Consider the following 14,808-nt stretch of genomic DNA (forward strand, 5'->3'; position numbering starts at 1 on the left):
TTATTTCCTGAACAACTTTTAAAGAACACCCCCACCCCCGCCCCGCAGGAATCTTAACACTTCAAAACGCCACGTGAGCTCCATGCCCCAGCACCCAGGTCCGCCTCTGGGCCGTCCTCCTGCTGTGCCCCTTCCAGCCTGGGATCTGCGGGAGGCTCCCCCAGATCTGCTCCTTCCACGACACTGCCGAGGAACAGGGGGCGCCCTCCTGCGGCTCAGGGCTCCCGGCCCTCTCTGCCCCTGTTCTCCTCACCTGTCGGCCGTCAGGTCCTTGTCCTTCTTCCCCCTCTTCCCTCGCTTCCCTTTCTTCCCTTTGTTTTTCTGTAAGGAAACAGAAGTGACCTCCACTGAGCAGAGATCAGCTGAGCAGACGGTTCCTTGGGGTCGTGGGAGGGGAGGATGTGACATTGATGCAGGGCTGCCCTGTTTCCAGAGGGGAGGGAGTGGCCTGGGGAATCCCCGGGGGCCCCACAGATGTGGTCCCTATGGACAGAAGGTGGGTCTCGCTGTGAAACTGCACAGGGCCAAATTCCAAATCGGCCCCAGCGGTCCGTCCTGTCCTCTGAGCGCTGGCACAGAGAAGCTGGGCACAGGCAGAGAACTGGGCTGGGCTTCTCTCTGAATCTACCATGGTCAGTGCTTGTTCCCCAGCTGGCCCCGGGGTGACCGTCCTGCAAGGTAGGGCCTTGGAAGACAATCAGGTTAAGAGGGCTCCAACCTCATGATCAGGGTAGGTGCCTGGTGCAAGAGGACAGAGAGAGCTGTCACCTTTTCCGTCATGGAGACACACAGCTAATAGGGCCATCTCAGAAGCTGAGAGCCTCTGCTATGGCGTCTGCAGCCTCCACAGTTCATGGCAATAAACTTCTCTTGCTTTATAGATCACCCAGTCTGGGGCACTTTGTCCTAGCAGCCCAGATGGACCAGGGCGATACCCTATCACCTCTCTGTTAGCAACTGGCCCAACCTGGGAGCCCTCAGGGCCAGGCAATTGTCCAGCTCCTGTTCCCAAGGAACCTGACTTTGGGATCCTGTGACAGCCTGGAGGGACAGGCTCCCAGTGCAGCCTCCCAGTGGCACTGGTCCCTTCAGGGTTTTATTTACAGTATCCCTCCACAGCTCCCCACGGCCCACAGGATGAGCAGGACTTCCAAGGCACTGCTGGCAAAGGCACTCCAGCACTGGGCTTCCTTTCTTGTCACCTTCTAGCCCAGGTCCCCTCCAGCGAGCATGTTTCCCAGACATGACAGATGCCAGGCATCATCGTACCCCTGGGTGCTCTGCATTCCACCCCTCCTGAGGGTTCCCCATTCCCTCTTTTTTATTGCTTGATCTGATTTTGCATTGAGCTCTTACATATAACCTCTGCTCATTTCAAAATACACAACATCTTCACCTCTGTCCTTGCTGAGTCACCACAGGCTCTTGGAGGTGGGATTGTGCCACACACTGGCTTCTTTCAAACTATCACAACATAGAGCTTCACGGACAGGACTGCACGGCCGCACTTCTGTCATCGTCTCTGGTTCTTCAGGATTTTCTTTCCAGGTAACAGCAGAGCCACCCACAGAAGGCTCCCGCGGGCCTTCCCGGGTTCCTGCAGCAGCGGTGTCTTGCAGAACTGCCTCCCAGGATCCCGGCCAGGACGTCAACACCCACAGTCAAGTGCACTACATTTCCACGAGGACACGGCGGGCAGGGTCCCTCAGGGGCCCTTTGCTGCACCCTTGCCTTCCAAGACGCCCCACTGTTAACCCTGGAAGCCAATCGCCAGCTCTCCGTCCTATCAATCCTCTTCATCTGTCAAGAGTGCTACTCCACTGCAGGCTGACCTTAGGAGGTCAGCGCTTGCTTCATACATTCATGTGCTTTGACGTAGGATGGCGTTAACTGCCACCTCTTCTAGGGGACCGACCTCTCTGGTCTCTGTGGCTGCTTTTGACTCAGGGTCTGCTCTGCAGAAGTGAAGCCTCTTCTTGCTTTTGGTGGGGACTCGCACAAGGTCCTCCCCAGCCTTCCACACACAGCCTCTACGTGTCCTTGAGTCTAAAAGGAGCCATCTGTGGGCAGCACACAGCTGGTTCTTGTTTTAAAACAGACTTTCAGTCCCTCTGTATTTTTTGATCGGTGAGTTTAATCCATATGCACTTACATTATTGATAGATAAGGACTTGCTATTGCTTTAACTGTTTTCTGTTTCTTTTGTGGTTCTCTCTTGCTGCTCTCCTTGGTGAGCTGGTGATTTTCTGTAGTGATACACTCCGGATCTTTCCTGGGCTAGGCCCGTGGGTCGGCCTGCAGTGCCGGGTCCAGGTGCACAAATCTGTGGTGGAGTCAGGCGCTCCCCTCTCACCCACCCCACAGGGAGGCTCCACAGGCCAAGTGGGCCTCTGTGATGTGACCCGTGGGCTTGGGAAGGGCAAGGACGTGACCTGGGCAATGTGAAGCATTTCTTCTTACTCCCTCCAGAGGGTTGCTCGTTTCTGCACCTCACCCAGGTGCTGCATCCTCTCACCTGGATTCCAGGCTCCTGTGAGGATCCACCTGCCGGTGGGTGGTTGATCAATCGGTGTTTCTTGGGGGAGTGAGGATGGACTCCTTTTCTGCCATTTTGCTGGTCCTATCCTTGTTTAAATGTGGCAAGTTTTATCTATAACCAAGACATCGGGAGGAGAGCCAAACCTGCCAGGAGCTCCAGGCTTCTTTAGGAACTTCTGTGTCCTTAGGTTTTTGTGATTAGAACAAGCCGGGGACTTGAGAGAGACAGCCTGCAAGAGGCAGGACCTCACCCCGGGACGTCAGGGCGGAGGACAGCTCACCCAGGGAACACCGCTGTCCTGTAGACAGAATCTTGCTTTTGGCAGGACAGATCTCTGTCTTTCTGTCTTTCGTATTCCCTGTGCACCCGGCCTCGGTGTTCATAGACACTAACTGAGTGAAACAAAAAGACGTTCTGCCCCCCCCCAGGGTGTGATTCCGGATCTCCAAATCACCAGAGGGTGAACAGACCACGATCAAAGCTGATTAATTTGTGATGGGAAATATGATTGTCGAGAGAAGCAGGCTGGGGACTGGCCCTCCCTAAGAGAATGACATGGCAGTGCAGCCACTCATCAGGAGTTGAGGCTCCAGGCAGGAGGGGAGGTGGTGTGGTGCTCCTGAGGCCACAGTGACACCCGAGACGCCCCCTCGTCTACAGGGATCAATCTGCGCAGGATCCAGATGTAAGACACACTGAGGACTCACTGGGTGTCAGGAAGGGTGACAGGGGAGCAGAAGACAGACGCGCAGCCTTCACTCGGGCCCTTCAGGGGAGTTGGAGACAGTGAGGGACTCTGGACTCTGGATATGGTCAAGCCACTCTCCCTGGAAAGTGCTGGGTGACTACCGACAGATTCAGCCCCTCGGATTCCTCCTGCTTCGTCTCTTCTGTGGCTCGTGGTCTTCCCACGGAGGAATACACGTACCCAGTGAACTTCCGGCTTATGGAATTAAATCCCAGTCCATCACATCCCAGGGTTCACCCCTGGGTCACCTGGACTGGAGTTTTGGGTGTGCAACGCTCTGTGGTTCCACAATTACAGTCCACCTCTTGGAGCACCTGACATCCTTTGTGACGGCACAATCCCCGGCATCATGGCAAGGGCAGGAGACGAGAGGGATGCTGCCAGGAGAGCGAGGGCCTGGTCTGATCTGGGCGAGGTAGGCAGTGAGGTGGTTGGTGCGAGGGGAAAGGGATCCCAGCCAGGGGGTCCAGTTTCACGTCTGGTTTTGTTCAGTCGAACTTCCACATTCGGTCATTAAAACAGCCTGGTCTGCAGATGGACGTGCATGGAGCTGATGGGCAGCAACAGGTGCCCTCACCAGGGAGTGAGGACCTCATGGGGCCACCGTGTGCGGGGAGCTCAGGGGCCCTCAGAGTTGAGCTGTAAAACCAGGACGACATGGGCTAGGAGCGTCATCCCGGGCCACAGTCCCTGGGCTGGGAAAGCCAGACTCGAGTGTGGAGAAGCCCAGGGGGACTGTGTCTGTCCCTCGGCCACGGCTCAGCTGCCGTGCTCATGCCCATGCCCCAGGGTGACATCTTGGCCTTGGGTATTCTGCCCCCGTGGCAGGACTGTCTCTAACTCCCCTGAAGGGCCGAGTGCAGGCTGCGTGTCTGTCCTCTGCTCCCCGTCTCTGAAGGTGAAGCAGGGGACCAAGTACGCGAACTTTGGACACTCTGGTCCAGGTGGCTGCTCCCTACCAGGGGAGACAGGGTGGGGGCAACTTTAGGGCCAACTCACCGATTCCTTCTGTTCTGACCTCCCCACCCCCCAAAAGCCTGGTCGTCGCCGCTGGCCACCCCTAAAGATCTACCTCCAGGGGGAGAGGGGGCAGGGGCACTTGGGCATGTGCTCTGGCTCCTCTGGTAGTTCTCCTCCTGCCCACGGGGCTTGGGCATCTGGTGCTGCCCCTGCTGAGGGGTCGAGGAAGTTACTGTCAGAGGACGGAGCCTGTGAATGAGCCCCCCCCAGAGGGCCAAGTGGCCGACCCCCTGAGCTTACCAAAGGAAGGCGTGCTGCCCCTCGAGCTCCTGGGGACAGCCACCTGGTCTGCCAGGCGGCCCACCAGGGCACCCCACCAGGGCGCCCCACTCCTTCCGGTCACTGAATGAGTCACCTCCCCCCCACTCCACCCCACGTCCTCACACTCACCTTCCCTTTCTTTCCTGCTCTGACCGGAAGCTCCATTTCCTTGTTCACTGCTAGTTTTAAGTTCTTCAGCTCCTGTCGCATCAGCTCATCAACCTGCGGGAAGAAAAAAGGCCACTTCCCAGTCACCTTGCATGCCTGGTGGTTTTCTTGGTGAAGTTCAGAAACTGCTTCTAATCTGAAGGGTGGTCACGGACAGGCAGTGCCCAGAAGCCGAGTCACTGAGCGGTGACAGGTGTGCCCTACCTGCACCCTGATCTCCGCCTCCACCTCCTTCCGTTTCTCCTTCTTGATCAGCTCTTCGTCATAGTCTTGAGGGAAATTCTGAGATTCATCTTTATTCATCCACGTGTCTATACCGAGAAGGGCAAGGGAGAGAGAAGGAGAGGACGTCGGCACGCGGGCCTCAGGAAGCTGCTGCTAGGACCAACACAAGCCTCCCTTTCAGCCTCTTGTCGGGGGAGCGTGAAAAAAGCAGGCCAGAGAGGACGGACTCACGGGCACACTAATGGAATACCTTGACAAAGAGAGAACCGCTAATGGGAAACAGGCAGACGGTACCCCGTCCCGTGGCTCAGACCAGTAGAACAGCATGCGCAGTGGAACCAGACAATGACAGGCTCTATTTTTGTGAGGTGTTCTATCACTTTATTATTCACTGAAGGGTGAGAGTTGTGGCTGCTGCACTTGCCCACCGTTGACCCCTCCCCGTGGCTGAGCCTTCCCTGATACCTGCAACAGGCCAAGCCCACGAAGCTGCTTTCTCCTAACCAACAGTATATTTTTTGAATTACTTTTTGGATGTTTTGGAAATCACACATATTTTGAACTTCCCTCTTGCCTTCCCCTGGTGGTTCAGGAGTTGGATCCAGAGAACTGTGACCCAAGAGAAAACAAGGAGGACCTGTATCACTCAGAGAAGCAGGGGGCGGTGGGAGCAGAGCCTATCTGGGTCCCCCAGGGTCCAGAAGGGTCCTCGCAGGCCCTGCTTACCTACCTCCCACCAAAAAGAAAACTGATGGAACTGGGCCAGGCAGGGCTGTGAGAGGGGCCAGCTGATGGCCGTCTCTGCCACCCAGATGCGAGGCTGAGCCTCGTGGGACCCAAGGTTGCAGGGGTGGGATTTCTGAAAATGATGCTGTTGAAAGGCCCCAGATTTCTTCTAGAATAGAATGCCCAGTGTGGCCTTGGAATGAACCGACAAGAAATAAACCACACAGAGGGTAGATTTTCACAGGAGTTCCCCGTTACAGAAGCCACATGAGAGGTGGCCGGGTGACAGGGGCACAAGCAGATGAGAATGCTGGGGTGGGGAGAGGGATGGGCCCTGCCTCCATGAGTCTGCAGTCCTCTGAGGGTGACCGCAGGAGGAGGGTGAAGTTCCAGAGGGCTGCAACCCAGACCAGGGAGGTGACCAGCTTGGAACTGAGGTGTGAAGTCCAAAGGGCGGCTGGAGGGGAGTGGGCCTGCAGGAGATGGCTGGAGGCCTGGGCTCAACTTCTGTTCTCGTAAATAATCCTCCCTGCGAGCCAGCTAGAGTCCCGACAGAAACGTTACGTGTAAATTGTCCACAACCCTCTGTGGACGTAAAACAATCCCGTCATTAAGAGAAGCCGGCGATGGGGGGAAGCTTCTTCTTCACCGTGAATCCCCGCAGAATGTGCACTACGGTTAGCTTGCAAGATCCCCCATGGCTGCCCTGGCTGATGGTGCCCTCATCTGAAGGCAGGTGCTTCCATTAGTGCATTTTCTGAAACATACATGAGCTTAAACTACGGAATGCTTTAAACTATGGGAATAACAGATGCTTCCTTTATGTGTTGAAAATCATAACCTTTCCCCTCAAGAACACTAGGAAAGGCTTCAATGTGTTAGAATGCGCCATTTATTAGTAATAGCTCTTTTCAAGCAGGGTTCCCTGGAGGATTGCTAAGTCTTCACCAACAGCGAAACCCACCTGTCACATTAAGGTATTTTAAAGCAAAATGGCTTTGTAATTTACAGGGAGCTGCTTTTCTTTTTCATTGGATACACTAAAATCTGGGAACAACTCATCCAATAATAAAAGGAGCGCAGAAGACATATCAGAAAGGGAGCACGGCTTGGTTATTTATGTACAAACAGTTGCAAGTAACACATTCTCTGGCCCAAGTTGCAGAGATGTTTTAAAATGAAGCACCGTGCACAGGCTTTTCCTATTCCCCCCTAGATGGTCTCAACGGGTTGAGTTTTCCAATGGAACTTTGCTTTTCTCATGACACTTTTGCACAGGGCACTTTTCAATCCCTTTAAGAATTTCATGGGCATTTATAATTGCAGGAAGCTGAGCATGACCCTCAAGGGCAGCAACTGCCCCAACTGGCTTTTATCCCAAGAATGTGAAAAGCAGGCCAGGGCTGGTTCACACGTAGGGGAGTAGGGGAGAGTGGCCCAGGAGGGGCCCAGGGGGGTTAATCTGAGTGATTAAAATGCTAATGTCTTATTTGAAAAGGAAAACCTTTGATTGTAAAGAAAAGAACTCTAAGATGAAGAGATTTGATTTCTTTAAGTTACCAAAGACCTGGCAGATAGCACATTCCTGGCACCGTCCAGCACGGAGGGCACTGCAGGCCCTTCTGGAGGGACGCTGCTCGGTGTCTCAGCCGTCCAGGAAACAGACATGACACAAAAGGCGGGATAGCTCCAGAGCTCTCCTGTGTGGCTTAGCAGGTTGCAAGTCTGAGCTTCCCATGGGAATGTCAGATTTTCCCCAAATTCATTTTTGCGTTTTGTCAAAGGAATGTGTGCACATGGTTACAGACTCAGAGTATCAGAGGACGATCAGAACACTATGACATTCATTCCCATGTTCATTCTTTCACTCAGTGACAGGTGGAATGAGTCCAGTTGTTAACCTGGGACTTTGCTGAGTGCTGCTATGGCTGGGGGCTGCTCTCAGAGCAGGTAGAAGGTCCTGTCCCGGGGACTCAGCACCCGGCTGCAGGAAGCCTCAGGATGGACCCTGGCACTAACTTCAAGGCTGGCAGGGAGAGCCAGGCAGGGTGAGCTGCCCACAGGTGGCTCCTTTCACCTGGGCCGCAGGGCAGTGGGGACAGAGTACAAGGACCTGGCAGTGGGGAGAGCCAGGCACCTGGAGGAAGTGCGGGGCCCAGCTCCCCAGGAGCCTTCCTCGGTCCTCAGGTCCTGGGTCCTCCTAATGTGTGCTTCCAGGCTCCCTCCTGACTTGCCACAGTGGGAGCGGAGGCCTCTGCCCAACCTGTCTTCCTCTTGCCCTCGCTTTCTCCAGGTTACGGAGGAGAAGGGAGCTGGGCCTTCCACAGCCTGGTGTGAGTGCAGCCTTCCACAGCCTGAGTGTGAGCGCAGCCGCAGACACAGGGCCCCCTGCAGCTCCCAGGGGAGCTCCCCTGGGCCTCCTGAGGATGGGCTCCCCAAAATGAGGGAGTGACAAGAAAGTGGGACAGCAGCAGGATGTCCCCAGGGCAAGGGAAGGCCAAGGCCAAGGCCGACACTGCAGGCAGCTCCCAGGGGACACCCAGGGGGGCTGTCCTCAGGGCCAAAGACAGCCGTGTGCAAAGCAGCGTTATTTAATAACATCGTTGCTCTTGTGACTGACACACCTGAGGGCCCTCAGCCAGGCCTGTGGCCCTGCAGCGCCCTCGCTAGCCAGACCTGCTGGATGTCACTGCCGTCATCCTCGCCAACACCAACGGCCCTGCTCACGCCACCTCCCAGCCCATCCACGGCTGCAGCCACAACACTGCAGAGCTGTGCAGGGTCACCTTCCCACCTCAGGCTGGTTCACACCGACAGGCTGAAGCCACCCTGTCAGCGTTGGCTGAGTGGCCATGGGAGGAGGCCACGTGAGTGCTAGCCGCCACCTGCTCCGCACGGCTGCAGGTTCAAGAGCTGACGAGACTCAGCCCTGGGTGGCCGGTGGCCTCCCAGCCGCCCCTCGACAGGGACAGCAATGTGTCTGGGCACTCAGTCAACGTTAGCTGACTCCTTTGACCTCCTTCCTCCCTGTGAGAGCAGGTGCCATGTCCTGCTGATGTCACAGTGCCCTGTGGCTCCACCTCAGTTGGCACTGGGTGAAGTGCGGACCCTTCTTGGCACCCGGGGTCTGTCAGAGGACTGAGGTGGCACAGGGACATGGTTGTCTCCTATCATGGGAAACCTAAAACTATGTTGACGCTGTCCCTCAGGATGAACCACACTTACTGAGATGAAAACCTTGAATCAACTTTAAAACAAATAGATCTATGTCAGTGGCAGTACCAGCACTGTCCAGATAAGTCAGAATTGGGAAGGAAGCATGTGATGGACTGAGGTTTGGGAAGATTCTTATTGCATTTCTCAGGAATTTCCAAAATAGTACTAATGACCAGGGTCATTTTGACAGGTCACTCTGCATTGGGCTTTATCCCGAGGATGGAGGAACACTAGAGGACCTGGATCAGAGTTCTAGCAAATTAGAATAGAAAGGTCTGGAAGACCAATTCATACTGGGATCGTGCCAGATTCTGGCCATGCTAATCCTGTTGAACAGCTGTTGGGAGGACTCAGGGACGGGCCCTGCTCTAACAGGACCCTGCATCCCACTGTGCCCGTGGTGTGGATTTCCTCCATGTAAACAATCTAGGGGATACTTTTCCTCCCTCCACCAAGCAGAAGAACAGTCAGCTGAAGAATGAAGGCTCAATAAATAGGACAGGAGTTCTGAACATGTCTTGTCCCGCGTATGTCTTGCTCAGCCACCAAGTACACCCCTTTAAGCCACCAGAAGGAACGGGTGACCGACAGGGAACCTGGTGGCTTGCAGCTGGCTGCCTCTCTTGGTTGTGCCCTTGGGTGCCCGGTGGCCAGGAGCACTCTCCAGACTGACCTTTGTATACGTCACTCCCTTCCTTCATGGAGGGCAGGAAGGCACTCCTTGACATCTTCCACTCCTCCTCTTCTTCCTGTTCAGAGCAGAACAATGTGCTTGTTAACCGCAGTCTGAAGGTCAGCTAGTAAAAGGTGCATATGTGGTGGTGCCGGACAGTGGTTTGTCATGACAGTCCCACTGGGTCACCAGGGGTCTCTGCTGCTGGCCATCATGAGCAGAGATTGCTGGGTCCACCAACAGGGCACAGAGGTGTCCCCTGCCTGTACTGCTTTCCTTCCTCAGGGTCTCCCAGGGGGACACAGCCCATGGTTTGGTCCTGTTTTGTAATGACCTGGGGCCTTCCATGGCGTAAGGCGGATTCCTTCCTCATCCCTTCTAGAGTTTCCACAACCTGGCTGGGAGCTGTCCCCATCCTGCGCTCCACTGTGTCACTTACCAGTCCTGGGCTTCCACAGGGACAAGAACTGCACCTTCCTCTTGCTCACCTGAACCTGGAAACCAGTCCTGGGCAGCAACCTGCTTCCAGGGGCCCAGCGTCCTTCCTAGAGCAGGGTCCTACTGGCCTCTGCAGCCGGGGCCCACCCACTGCAGAGAGCACCTGGCCTCGCCCTCCTTGGCTCCTGCTGCTGAGTGCGCTGAGAGGGGGATGGTACTACCGCCACCTGCATGGGCAGCGCTCTGCTCCTAGCCCCAGGTTCCCAGTCGAATCTGTCCCTGGGCCTCCAGGCCCATCAGCTCCCAGCTGGGAGAGCCACGGGATAACGTCTCTACCACCTCAGGAGTCAGGTCCCCGTGACCGTCACCCTCAGAAAGGGCAAAAGGGACACGCTGGTCTTTACCATGTCTGCGAGGAGCTTCGCGCTCCACTCCCACCTTTAGAGGAGCTGAGGATGCGGCAACGTGAGACGGTGCCTCCGACTGCTATGAGCACCGTGGCTCAGGGCACCCGACAGCCCTTCCAGGTCAGGCTCTGGGCGCAGCCCCCGATCACCCGTGGTGCGCCCACATGCCCTGGGCTGCGCAGCGCCTGCTGGGGACTCTGGCTTTCCCCTTCTCCTTCATCCTTCACCAAGCGGGCAGCAGACCCCGCCTGCTCTGCCTCCTACACTTTCTGGGGAACTCTCCCTCTGCTTGGGCCCCTTGCTCCTGACGGCCAACTCAGAGCCACCCTCTGTCCTGCCAGAGGGACGGAAGGGCAGATCCAACCTGATGGCTTCCTTCCTTTGAAGCCCCACAGAGACCCCTGTGGGGGCTCCTCAGGGCCTCGGTCCCCACAGGACAGAGTCCAAGCCCTCCAGCAGGCCCCGCCAGCACTCCCAGGAGTGGCACCCAGACCAGGTCCCGCCTGCTCCTGCCACCTGCACACGAGTCACCTCCCACCTGACAAAGCTGCAGCCACCCCCAGAAGGCCACCCAGAAGGCGCAATGGCAACTCTATTCTGCTTCCTGCTCCTTCCTCCTGCTGCCCCTCTGCCTGGAAGGCTGCCCTCCTCGAAGGCTTTCTGATGACCTTGGACTTGGCAGGACTTCTCTCCCCCAGCAAGCCTCTTCCATGGCTGCCTGGCCCCCGGGGTCAGCTTCCCTCTCTGGGCCTTGCCCAGGCATCTGTGTCCTTCCTGTGGTCACCTTCCATTCCCACCAGACAGAGGGCCCTGGTGCAGCGAGGCCTCATCAGCCTCGGGGTCTTGCACCTCTACCTGTCTGCAATGGGCATTGGAAGAACAGTTGTTGGCTTAGAGGAGAACCGCAGCGTACATGTCCCATCCTTAGATAAATGGGTACATGTGGAATGCCCATACAACAGGGTGGCACACTCCCGTGGAAGGACGGAGGCACTGACACACTGTAACAGGACAAACCCGAAGACATCATGGGGAGCGAAGCCAGACACCGGGAAAGGGTCTGGCACCTTGGTCAGAGTTTCCTAACACATTAGAAGAAGACACAACTGTCGAATGGAGGGACCACCGGGTTCATCACCACCTCCCACCTGCTAAGGAGGCCAGCCCGGCTTCGGGCCAGTGGCCTTGAAGTGAGCACACACCAACTGTTAGCTGGACAGGTGTGGCCATGGAGGGCCACGTGGGAGGACATGGCCTTGGGCTTCCTGGAGTGGGTTCCAACCCAGACCTTGTGGGGCCTGCTCCCTGGGGAATGTGATTCCCACCCCAATTCACACTGGGTCCTGTCAGTTATCTCTGAAGCAAACACAGCTCTGGTCAAGGGAGGGGCCAGCCCAGATAACTCCAACGGCTCCCTGTGGTCCGCCTTGATCAAACACTGCCCCATGGCATGGTCAGCGTCCAGCTGGCCTTCACAGTTTCTGTGTCCCTGATACCCATCTGTGCTGAGCGCCCTGGACTCTGATCAACCTCTGACCCAGGCAGCTCAGCTCTGCTTGGCTGAGGGGGTCCATGGGTCTATCCAACAGGTATCACCGGGCTGCAGGTATGGACATGCTCTTGCTTTCCTGGAGCTTTTAGGGAGGACACGGAGACACAGGAAATGGGAGAGCCCAAGGGCCACACAGTGGAGGTCCAGGGTACGTCTGGGGCTCACAGGACCCTGGACCCCAGCTGATACGACATGCAGGGTGCTGAGGCTGGTGGGAAGCCACCTGCCCTGAAGAACTGGGCCCAGAAATACCAGGGCTCAAACCTGTGAGGCCACTAGCCACCTTCCAGGGCCCCCTGAAACCAATGGCCACGGATTAAGAAGCCCACCTAGGACACAGGCTAGCCTGGGGTCAGCCACTCGAGGCTGCCAGGACACAGTCCTGAAAGCCAAACCTGCCTGGGAAGCAGACACAGCGGCCCTGGGCAAGGAGGAACCTGGTGGAGATGGGTCACAGACCGAGAAGCCAAGTCTCTGGGGTGGGTGTCCCGGGCGTTATTTATCACCTGGCTCTCTCTCGCTCCGTCTGCTCCCGTCTCCCTTCTCTCTCTAGTGCTCACTGAGGACCCGTGGATCTGAACACTCTTTAGTCAACGTTCGTGTTCAACACTCATGTGGTCCCTGCTGGCCTCTGGGAGCCCCTACAGGAAGGGAGGCTGGGCCTCATGGATAGATGAAGAGGAGGAAGAAGAGGAGGAGGAGGACTTCAGGGAAGGGAGCGTGTGGCTGGACAGCATTTCCAGCCGAGGCAACAGCGCACGTGGAGTGTGAGCTTTGTTTGGACAACTGGAAGAGGTTCAGCACACGTGGGCTGGGCGGGTGGACATGAGTGGGGGCAGGGAAAGAAGAGGGGGACAGACTGGCGAGGCAGAGAGAGGGAGCAGACAGAGGCGCTGGGCTTGGAGGGGCCTGCAGCCACGCTCCTCAAGCTGGGACCTGGGATGAGGCAGGGCTGTACGGCAGGATTGGCCACCGGGACACCACCCTGGTGGGGTGGGGAGTTGGAGCAGAGGCACGGGAGGGTGCCCACCTTCTCTCTGGCCGCAATTCCCTTCTTCTGGGCGCCTGTTTCTTGGTGGAGACGCATTGGCCACTTGTGAGCAAGTTCTCATGGCTCTCTGGGGCTGAGACCCCTCCTAGTGGGAACTCCTCCCGTCCCGAGGACGTCTCCTGCTCTGTGTAGAACCAGCACAATGCCTTGCATGGAACGGGCGTGTCAGGCATGTTCATAAAAATATAACTCTACAACTTCATTCCTATGGTAACTACCAAGTTCTCCAGGGAAAAAAGCATCCTCAGGCCTGTTTTGGAAACTTCTGATCCTGACAGTTTGGAACAGCGAATGCTAAACATTCCCAGGACTTAACACAGCTCAGCTTTCCATGGGTGATGACGTAATTGGCAGTTACACGAGGTGCGTCAACCAGAGGAGAAGGAGCAGTGGAAGTCTCTGCTTTCGCTGTCGCACGTGTTTCTGTTGGGTTGCTGTTTAAACAGGTAATATGTTGCCCGTTTTGACGGTTGTTGGCAGAGAAGACTCCACGAGGAGGTTTGAAGCCACCATCCCAATTCCAAAGTCATTTTCCCCTTTGAATCTTTTCCTGGGACAGAGACAGATCAGTACACCGGTCACTTTGTCCCAGTGCTGCCCTTTCTCATGGAAACGTCTTGGCCATTACCCCCACCATTCCCAGAGAGGCCACGTGGCCAGAAACTCTTCTGAGCAGAGGGAAGCCCTGTTCGAGGAGCCCAGCAGGCAGGCGGTCACCAGTCACGGGGCAGGGAAGCACAGGATCCCTGGCCAGCTGGGAGCGAGAGGGAGGACCTCTGAAGTCGTCAGCGGAGATGGACAAAGAATCAAGCTTGTGGATCTGGGTCCTGAGGGTGCCCCAGCCCAGCGTGTCCACCTTCTCAGCTGCGAACCTGAGCCTAGACACTCTCCTGCCCTCTGTTCACTCAGAACTGTCCACATGCCACTGGGGGCCCTCTGTGTACAGACACCAGCCAGGGACAGCCAGAGAGTTAGGGGCCAGCTGGCAGCAGCTCCCCCACATCCTCCTGCTGGCTCAGGTACAACCATGTCAGACATTTTGCAAAGAGCGCTTATTAACTGCACAAGAACACCATCCCAAGGCGGTATAAAATTCAAAATCCAGAGGAAACACTCAGCCCCTCACCGTCACCTTTAAGCTGGGACTCTCCCTCCTCCTCTTTGCTTCTCAGACACATGCCACGACTGTTAATATCAGTGTCACTGCAGGGACTTACAAGTTTGGCCAGACGACGAGGGGGAACGCCGTGTTTCCTTGGTGTGGCTGGACGCCGCCATTCTGTTTGGGTTTTGTTTCCCAACTTTCTGACCCCGCCTCGGTTTCAGGGAAAGGTGCCTGAGCCTGTCTGCTCACTGCACACGCTTGGTGAGCACTGGCTGGGCGGCCACAGGAGTGTGTCCTTCCGCTCCGCCTCCAGGGCCTGCCTCACACCACGGTCCTCTGCCCATGGTGCCTGCCAGAGTCACCTCTAACCAGTTGGTTCCTGGGCCCTGGGCACTCCTGTGCCATCACACACATTTCCCCTTGGATGCAGGGGTGCCTTCCCTGGTCCAGGCCGCCTGGTGCAGCCAGGCCTCTGTGCTCTGGCCTGCTTGCTCAGGTGGAGGCCATGGCCAGCCCTTGTTCAGACGCTCCTTGTCGACGTGGAGAAGCCTGCTCCACTAGGGGCGTATCTCAACCCAGTGGGGAGCTGAGAAACAAAACTCCCAATGCCAGCACGTTCCCAGATCAATGCAGCAAGACCACCCTCCACAGGACGTGGACACTGGGTTTTTTTCTTCTT

At 56.6% G+C, this 14,808-nt stretch overlaps 1 protein-coding gene across 1 annotated transcript in view; it reads right to left on the reverse strand.

Annotated features, from left to right (window-relative positions):
• The window catches only part of Drc11 (dynein regulatory complex subunit 11), a 124,754-nt gene that overhangs the window by 43,440 nt on the left and 66,506 nt on the right, over positions 1-14,808 (reverse strand). Inside the window, exons 9-12 of the mRNA XM_077799725.1 lie at positions 9,577-9,652; positions 4,941-5,047; positions 4,698-4,790; positions 254-321 (exon numbers count right to left, since the gene is read on the reverse strand). Coding sequence (XP_077655851.1) covers positions 254-321; positions 4,698-4,790; positions 4,941-5,047; positions 9,577-9,652 — 344 coding nt within the window. The remainder of the gene's footprint in view (positions 1-253; positions 322-4,697; positions 4,791-4,940; positions 5,048-9,576; positions 9,653-14,808) is intronic.

The sequence above is a fragment of the Urocitellus parryii genome, chromosome 1, assembly GCF_045843805.1.
Source record: "Urocitellus parryii isolate mUroPar1 chromosome 1, mUroPar1.hap1, whole genome shotgun sequence".
In the NCBI taxonomy this organism is placed as follows: domain Eukaryota; kingdom Metazoa; phylum Chordata; class Mammalia; order Rodentia; family Sciuridae; genus Urocitellus; species Urocitellus parryii.